The following is a 16620-nucleotide window of genomic DNA, read 5'->3' as shown; positions in this document are numbered from 1 at the left end:
CTATTCGAAAAAAAAAAAAAAGTTTTCATTTGCATTTCGTAAACATTATTATTATAATATATTATTTTATGTTCACGAAATTGAATATAACCTTTTCCTTAAATTCTAAACTAACAACAATTTTTAAAATGACCTAATAAAAAGTAACTATTACAGATATTTAACATTTTAAATACCAAGAAATAGTTATACTTCCTCTCGACAATAATTCTAGTGAGGTATCTTTTACAAATTTCCTGAAACTGATAATTTATTTAGATAGAGTTAGATTAGAGTTTAATTTACTGATCAAAATGATAGCTTCAAAAGTTATTAAATATGTGAGTAAATTATATTTTATTATTTATTGACCATTATAATATATTTAAACAGTTATGTATGAAATCTATACATAATATTTTTACAGATGAACATAAACTATCTATGTAGCTTTAATAGAAATCCAGTTCTTCAGTATACTAAACTAATATGTCAACAAAAACGTTATAAAACCGACCTATATGAACCTGATTATCTTATTGTGAGTATTATTTTTGTTAGTTAAAATTTAATGGACAATTTTATTAATAAACGGTACAAAAATAAATTTATATTGCAATTTTTTTTTATTAATTTATTTCAGAGTATGGAGCCAGATGAACCTGTGTATGATTGTTTAAATTTCCAACTCAAGGGGTATGATTTTACATTATTAGAAAATTGCCAGAGTGAAATTCATAGATATGCAGAAGCTATGGGTATACAGGTAGATGAATGGTATGTAAAATAAGCTAATATTTACTTTGAAAGATATATTGTGATGTTCTGAGTTTTCTGTTATTTTATAATAGGATAGATGACAATCTGGTATGGGAGGAACGAATAAAACATGTACTTTGAAACAGTACAAATTGTAACAATGTGTTGTTCACTCTTAAAGAAATTTATAAATTTGGCAATTGGCTGCACCACCCTTTTAGGAAGAATATCCTCTCATCTTTAATCTCCATATTCTCTTCCCTAGTTTTTTTTTTTAAATTATGATTTATGCTAAAGAAACCTGGATGTTTAGAAAATTATAACTCTGATATTGTTAGATCTGATTTTTTCAAAACCAAAATGTAAAATGTAGGTGAAATATTACAAAAAATATAAATCAGTATTAAACAAACCAAACTCTAGAATAAGCAGATCAGATGCTTTTTACTTATCTTTGTGGAAAACTGTTTCATATTGTGAACATTTATGATATATGAGGGGTTAAAGTATAAAAATACAGTTTCTACTGAATACTCCAACTTTTTTTTATGTTAATAAATATTTATCTTAGTATTTTGCATTATAGTCAAAGTCTCCAGCTATGAATTGATGGCCAAGGGTTTTATGGAAGGGTTAAGGGCGTCATTTTTCCAGTATAAGGGTATACCCTTTAATATGTAGTGGTATTGATACAGTGAATGCATATAAAACATGGAAGCATTTCTGATGCTTCAAAATTGCGCAACTAAAACTATACTGTTAGTGGGCAGGGCTTACAAACTGTCATTAATCATCATCAATTTAAAATACATTCAAGTGTTTTAAAGTGGTGCAGAAATTATACGGATTCCTCCCAAGGGGAATTGAATCCCTTTTCATGTGTAAGACCTATTATATAAAAATACAATAAAATGTATTTTATTTGGGGAATCACATTATGCATGTATACAGTCAGCTCTAGTTCCAATACAATTAAGAGTGATATAACTGATCCGAAACTGGTGGTGTGCAAGGATTTATAGTGTTTTAAAATATTGTGGAAATTAAACGAAATAAAAAACTATATTCAAAAATAACTGTGTTTAGTAAAACAATTCAATGTTGTACATTTTTAAAACTAGAATGTTCTAGCTTTGTGTTTAGTGAAAAAAATCTGACATGTATTTGACTTTGGCAAAGGTTGAGTGCTACCAGTAGACTAGGTTGGACTGTATATATGTATGTAGTATATTAATTAAACTTCTTATTTCAGTTGGGCAACACCTGCAAAGCAACTGAATATCCAACGTTTCAAGCCTGGTGGGACTGTTGTTGATTCCGAATACCAATTAAATGTTTATGAGAGAAATGTGCAAGTAGGTCATCCTGTTTCTGATTTTATTTGGTAGACCTTCAAGGAGGAATCACCGGATTGCCGGCAATTTTAAATAGTGCACTCGCTTTTTTTAAAGATATTACTATATTATATGTACCTTTGTTGTGTTGGCCTGGAAACTGGTAGCTCAACGGCGCGTATTTGTGCCGTGAAACTGTAATGTGTAATCATTAAGGTTTCGATGCCGTAGCTAGTGAAGTTACTAGGAAAATGAGACTTAACATCTTATATCTCAAAGCAAGACGACCGCAATTGTAGCGCCGCACAGAATTTATAGGTTTTTCAAGAATCCTGAGCGCCACTGCATTGTAATGAGCATGGCGTTACAATTACTATCAGCTAAACGTCCTGTTCGTCTCGTCCCTTATTGTCCACCGCACATGGATACTAATGGTTGTATGTGGAAAAAAGTTCCTTTAAAAATGTAAAAAAATAGTAGTTTGAGGCTTGTCGTGCGAATGTGGAATTCAGCGCCTGGAATCATGTCAAACAGCGCTTCGGAACACTTCCCGTCTTAAATGCGATAGGAGACACACAATGAAACAACAACTCTACGCAATGCCAAGTTTGAGCAGCTCTGTATTGCACGTGGTTGAATGGTTCGTGCTGATACCGTGGTGGATCAGACCACAGATGAAAGCAATACTCCAAATATGGTCGTATTCGCGCTTTGTAGAGGACTAGAACGCGAGCCAGCTGTATTATACTCTATATATTATAACCCAGTTTCTTTGAAGTTAATTTAGCTTAGCATTCCAGATGACCACGGGTTTGGCAGTCGCTCGAGATTTCGAGATCCAGTAATCTGATACTAGGCGAGGCATTAAGATGAAGAGTGTGTTATAGAGTGGTGTTACAACAAATGTTTATTTTTTTAGATAAAGCGCAAAGCTGAGTCTTATTTGAGTTAAATTAAGGCTATTTTTTTCCAAATGGGCGATCGCTTCTATCCGGAGGCCTACACCCCCCCTCCCAAATACAAATGGCAGCACAGACTAAAACGAGACTACTCCAGGACGGTACCAGGCTATGCAGCCCTGGAGAATCCGTCCCTGGGCGTCCACAATTAGGGCCTGTACCTAACAGTGGTTGCCCAGGCTGCCCCGCGTATTCTGGAGGGGGCAAATCTGCGCTGACTCGGGGCAAACAGCAGGAGGCTCAAACCACCCTCCTCCACACTCGCTGTGGACTTTTGCAACATCAGGGGGCTTCGCTCAAATTTAAATGCCGTCCACTTTCACCTGGAGACGGCGAAGCCGGCCCTGCTCTTTTTAACCGAGACACAGATATCCTCCGTGGCTGATTCATCTTACCTTTCCTATCCGGGGTATAATTTGGAACACTCCTTTATACCACGGGCTGGCGTGTGCGTTTACGTCAGGGAGGATGTCTGTTCTCGACGCCTGAGTTTTCTTCAAGGACAGGACCTATCCATCATCTGGCTGCGTGTAGACTGCGATGACCATCCGCGAATCTACGCATGCCTGTATAGGTCCACATCCACTCGAACACATCCAAATGGCTACAGATTCCGTGTTGGAGCAGATCCCCACTGCAGAGATCGTATTTCTTGGCGATTTTAACGCCCACCACGCCGAATGGCTAGGCTCACGTACCACCGATCATGCAGGGAGATCTGTTCACGACTTCGCCTTAGCATATGGTCTGACGCAACTGGTTATTGCGCCAACGCGAATCCCAGATGTGCAAGATCATACACCTTCACTGTTGGACCTTCTGTTGACCTCACATCCGGACGGCTACCTAGTTTCCGTTGACCCTCCTCTGGGATCGTCGGACCACTGCCTGATCCGGAGCACCGTGCCGATCACGCGCCTAACACGGCCCCGCTTCTTAGGCTGTCGCCGCGTGTCGTGGGTCAGCAGAGTGGGACGAGATGCGGTGCTTTTTTGCATCCTACCCGTGGAGGCAGATCTGTTTTTCGCTGGGAGATCCAGATGCCGCTGCTGACGCTGTTGCTGATGTGGCACTGCAAGGTATGGAACTCTTCATTCCATCCTCCTCTGTGCCTATCGGTGGCAGGTCCCAACCATGGTTTGACCGCTCCTGCAAAATGGCCTCTCGCCGAAAGCAGGAGTGCTATCAGGCTTGGGTCAATGCGGTGGTATCTAAGGATGCGAATTCCAGCGAACTTAAAAAACACTTCAATCATGCCTCCAGGTCCTTCAAAAGAGTTATTGCTGACGCGAAGTCGAAGCACATTTTCAGAATTGGCGAGAGACTTGCACGCCTTCCCTCGGGAACTCGTGCGTTCTGGTCGCTCGCCAAGGCTGTCCAAGGAAACTTCTGCCAGCCAGCCATTCCGCCACTGCACAGGGATGATGACTCGCTGGCCCATGACGCGAAAGAGAAAGCTGATCTCCTGGGCTCCCTCTTCGCGTCTAACTCGACTCTGGATGACCAAGGTGCACCACCACCGCATATTCCGCGGTGCGATTCTTATATGCCGGAGGTAAAAATCCGGCATGGTTCCGTGCTTAAGGCGAGTAGTAGGGATTCGCCGGTTCTGGCTCACAATAGTGGGGATTCGCCGGTTCTGCCTCCCCGGTTCTGGCTCACTTGTTCGTGATGCCTACTAAAAAAAAAAAAAAGTTTGGTGTCAAACTGTGGGTTTTGATGTATTTCCGAGCGATTGCGCTGATCCGTTTTTCGATATCTCTTATAGTTACAAAGTTAGCTTTTTAAGTTAAACAGATTCATACTCATTACTAATCAGTGGTAATTAACCTAATGATTGGTGAGCGACTCCAATGTCGATTCTTTGAAAGTGATAGATGTAATTAGTAAATTACCTCTCACATTCGTTACTACGATTAAAACGACAGTTTTGTGCTGTGTTTATTATTAAGTTAACAGATGATATAAATAAAGTATATAATAAAACATCGTTGCAGATTGTATCATTTTAAAAATATTTGATGAAATCATTCAAACTCTTCATATTAAACTTAAAGGATAGATACATTAAACAGTACTCGCAACACATGCTGCGGTAAATAAATTCTTTACTCTTGTAGTATTGTGGATATACATTCTGCAATTGCTTTGTAAAAACCTCAGCTGGAATCCCTGACTTGGACGATCATATGAATTGAAGTATTGTCCAATACCCTGCTCACCAATGTGTATTGCAACCCAGTGAGAGCCTGGCTTATTTTCACTATCTACATTGTTGACAATATAACAGGGCGTTACAACGTATATCGACAATCGGTTTGCTGCGTAAACATTATTTTGAATACTGAGATCAATTTTCTTCAAATAATTCTGTATCTTGATTGTATTCATATTACCGTAGAATAATGTATTTAAAAGTTATTGGATTACAACTTACAATAAAACAAAACATCATTTTAAGTACATATTTAATTTCAATATTATAAGGTAATATAGTAGTAAGTTTAACTAAAACTATTACACACCCTTACAAACGATCAAACATAAACATAACTGCGGTAATCTACTGAAATATTATGATTTTTATCAATTTTATTGTACAACTTGAGTTAAGTGATAAAGCTCTTTGTCATTTTCTTAATGTAACAAATTTTGAGATAAATAAAATACACTTTAGTTTCTGTGATTATTTCCTTTCGCGAATATATCAATAATTCGACCATCAGATTTCCTCATCGGGTCATTAATTATTTTTAGTATTAGTTTTAAGATTTTTCTTTCGCCAAACATATTATAGAGATCAGGTAGTTATATCTTGAAACTAATTGACATGGTTGAGATTGTATAAAGGTTGCATTTCATCAAAGCATCAGGTGATATAGATACAATTTGTGTCACTGACATCATTCAAAAATATTATAAAATTATTTACGAAAACTAATTTTCCACACCCACACACAGTGCACCCTCTACTACAAAAAGGTTTCATATAATATAATGAGACAATTTATTGTTAAACTACCATTTATTGATTATATTTAAATAGGACTATTTATAAGTAAAACAATATACAGTACCTACATCATAACTTACTCCACAAGTTATATATCTAAATAAACGATGTATCTACTCTCATTCTTTTCAAAAAAAAAAAATAAAACTTAAAACTTATATAACATTTATTTTATTTTATGATGACTCCAAGCTAAGGTATCAATATAATTTGCTTAATATACCGTTTGGTATGACAACGTAGATTTATTTATTCGTTGAATGAAAATATTATGCTTTATTGACTTAGGTCTATGCATTGAACAATATTCATTCTTATTTTTAAATAGGCATTATTCATTTTCATATACTTACTTAGTAACACTTATAAAATTTGGAGTAGCAATTTCCCGCAACATCTTACGCATATACTTAGATCTAAGTCCTAGGAATTCATTAAATATGTTTACTTTGTTCCATCTTTAAAATAGCCTAACTTCTTATTATTGAGTTTTAGATAACAAAATATTTGTTCTGCATTGTCAGATGTTTCGAATCGCAAACGTAAATCAGGTTTTATAACTCTTTAAAAATTTATATATTAAAGTATAAGTATCAGTGTACAATAATTTCAATATATTTTGAAACTTATTTAACATATAGTTATTATATATTAAAATAAATTAAATATTATTATATTGGATATTAGAAATATCCAATATACCTGCAATATACCAAATAAATATGTTTATTGAGGAACAATTTAGTCTTTTGTAATTGAACTGCAACCAATTTTCATTTTAAAATAGATAAACTATGGAATTCTATCTTGGTAATGAAATCATACAGTGCAATTTTACATTTACTCTTTTTTCAATATTTTCCGTTGTTATTAATATATTTGAGGTATTCATTAATTTATAAAAATCTTTTCGATATCAGATGTAGGTAGCTTGTTTATGCATGTTTGTATTTAAATCTATGTAATTTTGTGGCCATGCGCTTTGTTTGAATTTTAAAATAATGTGATTTTTTTATAATGAGACGATTTATTGTTAAACTTCCATTTATTGATTATATTTAAATATAAAAAATTATAAATAAAACAATATACAGTACCTACATCATAACTTACTCCACAAGTTATATAACTAATCTACTCTTTTAAAAAAAAAAATTCAACCTTAAAACTTATATAATATTTATCTTATTTTATGATGACTCCAAGCTAATAAGGTATCAATATAATTTGCTTAGATATACAGTTTGGTATGACAAACTAGATTTATTTATTCGTTGAGTGAAAATATTATGCTTTATTGACTTAAATCTATGCATTGAACAATATTCATTCTTATTTTTAAATAGGCATATCTTATAATTTTCCATTTTCATATACTTACTTAGTAACAATTTTATTAAATTTGAATGCGTATTTTCCCACAACATCTAATACATATCGTACCGTACTTCTTTTTATTGACTTTTGGGTAGCAAAAAATTTTTTTCTGCAGTCAGAGGTTTTGAAACGCAAATGTAAATCAGGTTTTATATCTGTGTTAAATTTTATATATTAAACTATCAGTATCAGTGTATAATAATTTCAATTTATTTCGAAACTTATTTAACTAGTGAAAGTCATCGCATTAGAGTTTTAGAAATTTTCAATATATAAAATCCCAACTAAATATGTTTATTGAAGAACAATTTAGTTTTTCGTAATAGAACTGCAACCAAATTTTCATTTTAAAATTGATAAACTATGGAATTCTATCTTGGCAATTAAATCATACAGTGTAATTTTACATTTACTCTTTTTTCAATATTTTCTATTGTTCTTTATACATTGAGTTTTTTATTAATTTATAAAAATCTTTTCGAAATTAGATGTAGGTAGCTTGTTAATGCATGTTTGTATTTAAATCTATGTAATATTTTAAACATGAGCTTTGTTTGAATTTTAAAATTCTATGAATATTTTGTTTTTTCTGTGTGTGTGTGTGTGAGACATTGCTTTAAATTTCTGAAGTAAATAACATATGTATTTTTATTACGAAGGTTTGGAACAAATTTTATGCTTTTTGTATGCTCAATACTTACATTTTTTATTCTCGGGGCATAAGGATAGGTCAGAATGTAAATCATGCAGTTCAATTGAATATTCTTGGTCTACTTCCAAAATAAAACCAAATTCAAAATCATCCGGAACATCAAAATTTGTACGGACATCTACCCATTCAAAACCTTCTGTAGGAAGGAATGGAGATACACCCCATCCATAACGGTTATTAGCATCAAAATAAGTTATAAACGACGTTTTTCTTTGTCCTGTTCTTATTTGCCAGAAATATTCACAAGTATAAAAACATTTCTGGTGATCCTAATGTTTGTAATTTGTAAGATTTACTTACTCTTAATTTAATATGAAGTTATTCTATTACAAAAAGCTGATTCATTAACTGTGACTTCTTTAAAGTAATATATAATTGCATTACGTTATTTTTATAGAGGTTACTTGTAAGATGATTTGAATAATAAATATCTATTCCGTTGTTCATGCATTAAATTCTATTGAAAAAGTAATTGATATTATTCCTCAAACATAAGAAAAATACAAGGCATTCACAAAAACTATAAAATTAAATAATCGTAAAATTCAACTGACATGTTGATTCGTTTAAATTTTTTCCATTCAGTTTATACAAACTTGTCAAATATTTGAAGGAAGAACAATTTCAAAATTGACAAAATTTTCCAAATAATAATATTTTTTTACGTCTTAGAAAAAAAGAATTTATCGATATGAATTTATAACACCATACGATTGCTTAAAACTTTCAGCACTCCATGATCGTGATACATTTTACAATACATTTACCGACACACATATTTCCGATGAAGATTATAAGTTAGATAATTCAGATTTATATCTTAAAATTAATGTTTCACTTTAAACAAAATATGTATTTGAAAATTTCCGAGCTCTATGTTTACAGACACAATATGGTCTAGATCCAGCACATTATTATACAGCGCCTGGGAATGGTTGGGGTGCTATGTTAAAATGCACAAAAATTAAATTAGAATTACTTTAGGGCTTTGAACAAATAGCTTTTATTGGATCGGGTATTTGAGACTGTATATCTCAATGTAGGAATCGTTATGAAAAAGCGAATTTAAACAAATAAGTATAGGTTACAATATTATAAAACGAAAACACTGAAATATTTGCATGTCTCTCAAGACGAAACATGTGCCTACTCTTAAATGACATAATAATAAAAAAAAACGACTTTACTTGTGAATATTTCTGGCAAATAAGAACAGGACAAAGAAAAACGTCGTTTATAACTTATTTTGATGCTAATAACCGTTATGGATGGGGTGTATCTCCATTCCTTCCTACAGAAGGTTTTGAATGGGTAGATGTCCGTACAAATTTTGATGTTCCGGATGATTTTGAATTTGGTTTTATTTTGGAAGTAGACCAAGAATATTCAATTGAACTGCATGATTTACATTCTGACCTATCCTTATGCCCCGAGAATAAAAAATGTAAGTATTGAGCATACAAAAAGCATAAAATTTGTTCCAAACCTTCGTAATAAAAATACATATGTTATTTACTTCAGAAATTTAAAGCAATGTCTCACACACACACACACACAGAAAAAACAAAATATTCATAGAATTTTAAAATTCAAACAAAGCTCATGTTTAAAATATTACATAGATTTAAATACAAACATGCATTAACAAGCTACCTACATCTAATTTCGAAAAGATTTTTATAAATTAATAAAAAACTCAATGTATAAAGAACAATAGAAAATATTGAAAAAAGAGTAAATGTAAAATTACACTGTATGATTTAATTGCCAAGATAGAATTCCATAGTTTATCAATTTTAAAATGAAAATTTGGTTGCAGTTCTATTACGAAAAACTAAATTGTTCTTCAATAAACATATTTAGTTGGGATTTTATATATTGAAAATTTCTAAAACTCTAATGCGATGACTTTCACTAGTTAAATAAGTTTCGAAATAAATTGAAATTATTATACACTGATACTGATAGTTTAATATATAAAATTTAACACAGATATAAAACCTGATTTACATTTGCGTTTCAAAACCTCTGACTGCAGAAAAAAATTTTTTGCTACCCAAAAGTCAATAAAAAGAAGTACGGTACGATATGTATTAGATGTTGTGGGAAAATACGCATTCAAATTTAATAAAATTGTTACTAAGTAAGTATATGAAAATGGAAAATTATAAGATATGCCTATTTAAAAATAAGAATGAATATTGTTCAATGCATAGATTTAAGTCAATAAAGCATAATATTTTCACTCAACGAATAAATAAATCTAGTTTGTCATACCAAACTGTATATCTAAGCAAATTATATTGATACCTTATTAGCTTGGAGTCATCATAAAATAAGATAAATATTATATAAGTTTTAAGGTTGAATTTTTTTTTTTAAAAGAGTAGATTAGTTATATAACTTGTGGAGTAAGTTATGATGTAGGTACTGTATATTGTTTTATTTATAATTTTTTATATTTAAATATAATCAATAAATGGAAGTTTAACAATAAATCGTCTCATTATAAAAAAATCACATTATTTTAAAATTCAAACAAAGCGCATGGCCACAAAATTACATAGATTTAAATACAAACATGCATAAACAAGCTACCTACATCTGATATCGAAAAGATTTTTATAAATTAATGAATACCTCAAATATATTAATAACAACGGAAAATATTGAAAAAAGAGTAAATGTAAAATTGCACTGTATGATTTCATTACCAAGATAGAATTCCATAGTTTATCTATTTTAAAATGAAAATTGGTTGCAGTTCAATTACAAAAGACTAAATTGTTCCTCAATAAACATATTTATTTGGTATATTGCAGGTATATTGGATATTTCTAATATCCAATATAATAATATTTAATTTATTTTAATATATAATAACTATATGTTAAATAAGTTTCAAAATATATTGAAATTATTGTACACTGATACTTATACTTTAATATATAAATTTTTAAAGAGTTATAAAACCTGATTTACGTTTGCGATTCGAAACATCTGACAATGCAGAACAAATATTTTGTTATCTAAAACTCAATAATAAGAAGTTAGGCTATTTTAAAGATGGAACAAAGTAAACATATTTAATGAATTCCTAGGACTTAGATCTAAGTATATGCGTAAGATGTTGCGGGAAATTGCTACTCCAAATTTTATAAGTGTTACTAAGTAAGTATATGAAAATGAATAATGCCTATTTAAAAATAAGAATGAATATTGTTCAATGCATAGACCTAAGTCAATAAAGCATAATATTTTCATTCAACGAATAAATAAATCTACGTTGTCATACCAAACGGTATATTAAGCAAATTATATTGATACCTTAGCTTGGAGTCATCATAAAATAAAATAAATGTTATATAAGTTTTAAGTTTTAAGTTTTATTTTTTTTTTTTGAAAAGAATGAGAGTAGATACATCGTTTATTTAGATATATAACTTGTGGAGTAAGTTATGATGTAGGTACTGTATATTGTTTTACTTATAAATAGTCCTATTTAAATATAATCAATAAATGGTAGTTTAACAATAAATTGTCTCATTATATTATATGAAACCTTTTTGTAGTAGAGGGTGCACTGTGTGTGGGTGTGGAAAATTAGTTTTCGTAAATAATTTTATAATATTTTTGAATGATGTCAGTGACACAAATTGTATCTATATCACCTGATGCTTTGATGAAATGCAACCTTTATACAATCTCAACCATGTCAATTAGTTTCAAGATATAACTACCTGATCTCTATAATATGTTTGGCGAAAGAAAAATCTTAAAACTAATACTAAAAATAATTAATGACCCGATGAGGAAATCTGATGGTCGAATTATTGATATATTCGCGAAAGGAAATAATCACAGAAACTAAAGTGTATTTTATTTATCTCAAAATTTGTTACATTAAGAAAATGACAAAGAGCTTTATCACTTAACTCAAGTTGTACAATAAAATTGATAAAAATCATAATATTTCAGTAGATTACCGCAGTTATGTTTATGTTTGATCGTTTGTAAGGGTGTGTAATAGTTTTAGTTAAACTTACTACTATATTACCTTATAATATTGAAATTAAATATGTACTTAAAATGATGTTTTGTTTTATTGTAAGTTGTAATCCAATAACTTTTAAATACATTATTCTAAGGTAATATGAATACAATCAAGATACAGAATTATTTGAAGAAAATTGATCTCAGTATTCAAAATAATGTTTACGCAGCAAACCGATTGTCGATATACGTTGTAACGCCCTGTTATATTGTCAACAATGTAGATAGTGAAAATAAGCCAGGCTCTCACTGGGTTGCAATACACATTGGTGAGCAGGGTATTGGACAATACTTCAATTCATATGATCGTCCAAGTCAGGGATTCCAGCTGAGGTTTTTACAAAGCAATTGCAGAATGTATATCCACAATACTACAAGAGTAAAGAATTTATTTACCGCAGCATGTGTTGCGAGTACTGTTTAATGTATCTATCCTTTAAGTTTAATATGAAGAGTTTGAATGATTTCATCAAATATTTTTAAAATGATACAATCTGCAACGATGTTTTATTATATACTTTATTTATATCATCTGTTAACTTAATAATAAACACAGCACAAAACTGTCGTTTTAATCGTAGTAACGAATGTGAGAGGTAATTTACTAATTACATCTATCACTTTCAAAGAATCGACATTGAGTCGCTCACCAATCATTAGGTTAATTACCACTGATTAGTAATGAGTATGAATCTGTTTAACTTAAAAAGCTAACTTTGTAACTATAAGAGATATCGAAAAACGGATCAGCGCAATCGCTCGGAAATACATCAAAACCCCCAGTTTGACACCAAACTTTTTTTTTTTTTTTTGGTAGGCATCACGAACAAGTGAGCCAGAACCGGGGAGGCAGAACCGGCGAATCCCCACTACTGTGAGCCAGAACCGGCGAATCCCTACTACTAAGGCGCTTCTCACCTTGGACATTCACAAATCGAGCGGGCCCGATGGCATTCCCCCGATAGTGCTGCGGACATGTGCTCCGGAACTGGCGCCGGTCCTTACCCGTCTTTTCTGGCTCTCCTACTCATCAGGCGTAGTCCCGAAATTATGGAAGGCGGCTTTAGTGCACCCGATCCCTAAGAAAGGTGTACGCTCAGATCCGTCCAACCACCGCCCCATTGCCATTACCTCCATTTTCTCCAAAGTAATGGAGTCGATCATCAACCGCCAGCTCTTGGGATACCTAGAGGGGCACCAGCTGATCAGCGACTGCCAGTACGGTTTCCGTCAGGGTCGCTCAGCTGGTGATCTTCTTGCGTACCTCACCCATAAATGGGCGCAAGCGGTTGAGTCGAAGGGAGAGGCGTTGGCGGTAAGTTTGGACATAGCGAAGGCCTTTGATCGGGTGTGGCATAAAGCGCTTATAGCGAAACTGCCATCCTATGGGCTTCCCGAGAATTTGTGCAAATGGGTCACTAGCTTTTTGGCTGATCGGAGCATCAAGGTTGTTATCAACGGTGCATGCTCCGACTTAAAACCCATAAACTCTGGTGTCCCGCAAGGCTGTGTGCTATCCCCTACGCTGTTTCTTCTGCATATCAATGATATGCTGCAAATCAGCAATATTCATTGCTATGCAGACGACAGCACTGGGTATGCTTCCTACACCGGCCGTGCCAACATGTCCCGGGATAGCATCGATGAGAACCGGATCAAACTTGTGTCTGCAATCGAGACTATGCTTTGCAAAGTCTCGGAATGGGGCCGACAAAATTTAGTCCAATTCAACCCCAAAAAGACACAAGTTTGTGCGTTCACCACTAAAAAGTCTCCCTTTGTCGTATCCCCTCGATTCGAGATCACTCCTCTAACTGCCGCAGCCTGTATTGGCATACTTGGCGTCGATATATCGAGCGACGTTCAGTTCCGTGGTCACTTGGAAGAGAAGGCCAAACTGGCCTCTAAAAAGCTTGGTGTACTCAGTAAGGCGAGACAGTACTTCACTAAAAGCCACCGCCTGCAACTTTATAAGGCGCAAATTCGGCCTCACATGGAGTACTGTTCTCACCTCTGGGCGGGTGCTCCCCAGTACCAGCTTCTTCCATTTGACCGCATACAACGAAGAGCGGCTCGAATCATCGACGATCAAATCATCTCGGATCGGCTTGATTCTCTAGCATTGCGTAGAGATGTGGGTTCTCTGTATCTTCTACCGCATTTATCACGGGGAGTGCTCAGAGGAGCTGTTGGGGTTGATTCCAGCGGCCGAATTCCACCATCGGACATTACGTGCAAAGTACCATCCGCATCACGTAGACGTCTGGCATTCCACAACCGCGCGTTTTCTTCGAAATTTCTTGCCTCGCACAGCCACTTTGTGGAATCAACTACCGGCAGCGGTCTTCCCGAACAGATACGACTTAGGGACCTTCAAGAAAAAAGCATACTCCCACCTTAAAGGCCGGCAACGCATTTCTTGACACACCTGTTGTTGCGGATGTCCATGGGCGGTTGCCTCACCTCTCCCCATCCCGTGAGCCTCTTGCCCGTTTGCCCCCTCTCATATAAAAAAAAAACCGTCGACTAAGAGTTGTATGCTAATACCCAATGTGGAAGCTGGTGGTCCAGTTACATAAATTCTCGGCAAGCCCAAAATGATGGATGTTTTTGAGAGTAGCGACGATGGCCAGTCTTCAGCTCTGATGAAGTCCAAAACGTTCATTTCCAATCAAAACTGCTTTATGACCCGGCACCGAGTCTTGCTAGAAGGCTTGCATGTCAGTACTAAACATGGTGTTGTTAAGGGGCTGCACTACGTTTTGATACCTTTTTCACAAAAGTATGGCTCAGTCACTCCTTCATATCTAATACCCCACGTCCCCACCAAACCGTCATTGAAGTCGGATAGTGCTCACATTGCACTCTGTCGACTAATTGGGAAGCTTCCTTAGAGCTTTGAGCATAAATACGGTCATTTTGTTTGTTAAAATGTTGCTTAGTTGTAAAAATTTTCTCATCCGTAACAAAAATTTTTCTGTGTCCCTTTGCGTACCGCTACACCCTATTCTGTTTTAAATTATCGGTTAAGAAATGACCAGTACGTCTCTTAAAAGGCTGCAAGTCCTAAGTCGTCTTTTAAAACACGCGACATGGTTATAAGTGCTATCTTCATCTCCCGAGATAAAATCTTTTGCTTTCAGACAGGATTTCTTCGAATTCTTTCCCTTACTGCTTTGACCACCTTTTTTGTCACAAACAGAGGAGGTCTCATTATACCTATTAATAGCCCGGTACACAAACATTTTACTAATACCAAGCGAATGGAGAGTTTTAAAATTGCATTTGGCTCCATACCTACTTTGTGTAATGCAATCACAGCGATTCGGTTCTCTTTATCTCATCACTCCATTTTAATATCGCAAAATAATGTACAATGTATTGGCGCCAAAATGAGAAAACTCAATGAACAGATTCCAAATTCCAATGTAATATTTTTTATTTTTTATTGTAACAGTATTTATGGCCAGTCTAAGTATATATAGATTTGCGCAAAGTATAAGTCACACTCAAAATTAGGCCTGAAATGGAAAGAGTTTCTCCTTGTTTTTTATTGTTACTTTAAATTATATCGGAAATTATCATTATATTTTTTATTATATATATGGTTGTAAATCAACAGGTAGTCGATGTACCAGCCTGGGCATTGGGAACGCTTCTTCGTGTTTCACGAGCGCTCCTACCTGAAGGTTGCACGTTGAACGTTCACGAGCACACACCTGAACATGAGGAGATCCGGTATGTTCCCGACAATGAGCTGATTGAACTCAAACAGCAGCTGGAAGAAATGGGCGGCAGTCGAGCTGAGAAAAAGAAGAGAAAATAAATGGAGATGTGCAATGATGTTTTGTAGCATGTAGGTTGTTGGAAATAAATTATTGAATAAATTTTTTTTTTAATGAAAAAAATTACTTATGATTCAGTGTTTGCATCGCACAGGCTAAATTATGATATTCGAATTTAAAATATTAAGGCATAAAAGGATCTTCGCTCAATCTTCTAATCTCATATTTAAATAATAGAATTCAGAAGCTCGATGTGAATGGCAGGAGATCTCCGAGTTCTCTTGTTAGGGTACCCACAAGGGTGTATTCTTGGACCATTCCTCTTCCTAATTTACATAAATGATTTACCTAACCTTGTAGAAAAAAAAACACAAGGTAGTATTGTTTGTGGATGACACTAAAAAGAAACCAAGTTTTAGAGGAGATAGGACAGAACCAGCTCTTGCGTCCCGTAGTCCCAGCGACGTATATATACTTCTCTCGCTTTTACGACAGTACTAAGGCCTCCGACATTGTTCAGTACTTGGTGGAGAAGACAAGGTTCCGGTTGCGGGCCGAAGTTGATGACGGGTGACGCAGTAGACTTTAACTCTAGTTGTTCGCGTCCCTACAGAATATATATAGACCTTCCTGGACTGTGGACGAAGGG

The 16620-nt window shown here is 34.2% G+C and overlaps 2 protein-coding genes across 2 annotated transcripts in view; both read left to right on the top strand.

Annotated features, from left to right (window-relative positions):
- LOC126971706 (uncharacterized) overlaps window positions 1-16620 on the top strand; it is a 91656-nt gene that overhangs the window by 47637 nt on the left and 27399 nt on the right. The gene's annotated exons all lie outside the window — the stretch shown is intronic.
- On the top strand, window positions 32-16073 carry LOC126971705 (uncharacterized). The gene is made up of 5 exons (XM_050818104.1): window positions 32-320; window positions 407-520; window positions 623-756; window positions 1991-2097; window positions 15813-16073. Exons 1-5 carry the CDS (start codon window positions 294-296, stop codon window positions 16010-16012), a joined length of 582 nt encoding a protein of 193 aa, XP_050674061.1. The 5' UTR covers window positions 32-293; the 3' UTR covers window positions 16013-16073.

The sequence above is a fragment of the Leptidea sinapis genome, chromosome 24 (assembly GCF_905404315.1).
Source record: "Leptidea sinapis chromosome 24, ilLepSina1.1, whole genome shotgun sequence".
Classification (NCBI taxonomy): Eukaryota; Metazoa; Arthropoda; class Insecta; order Lepidoptera; family Pieridae; genus Leptidea; species Leptidea sinapis.
Note: the sequence above shows the minus strand (reverse complement) of the source record. Positions and strands in the feature narration are given on the sequence as shown.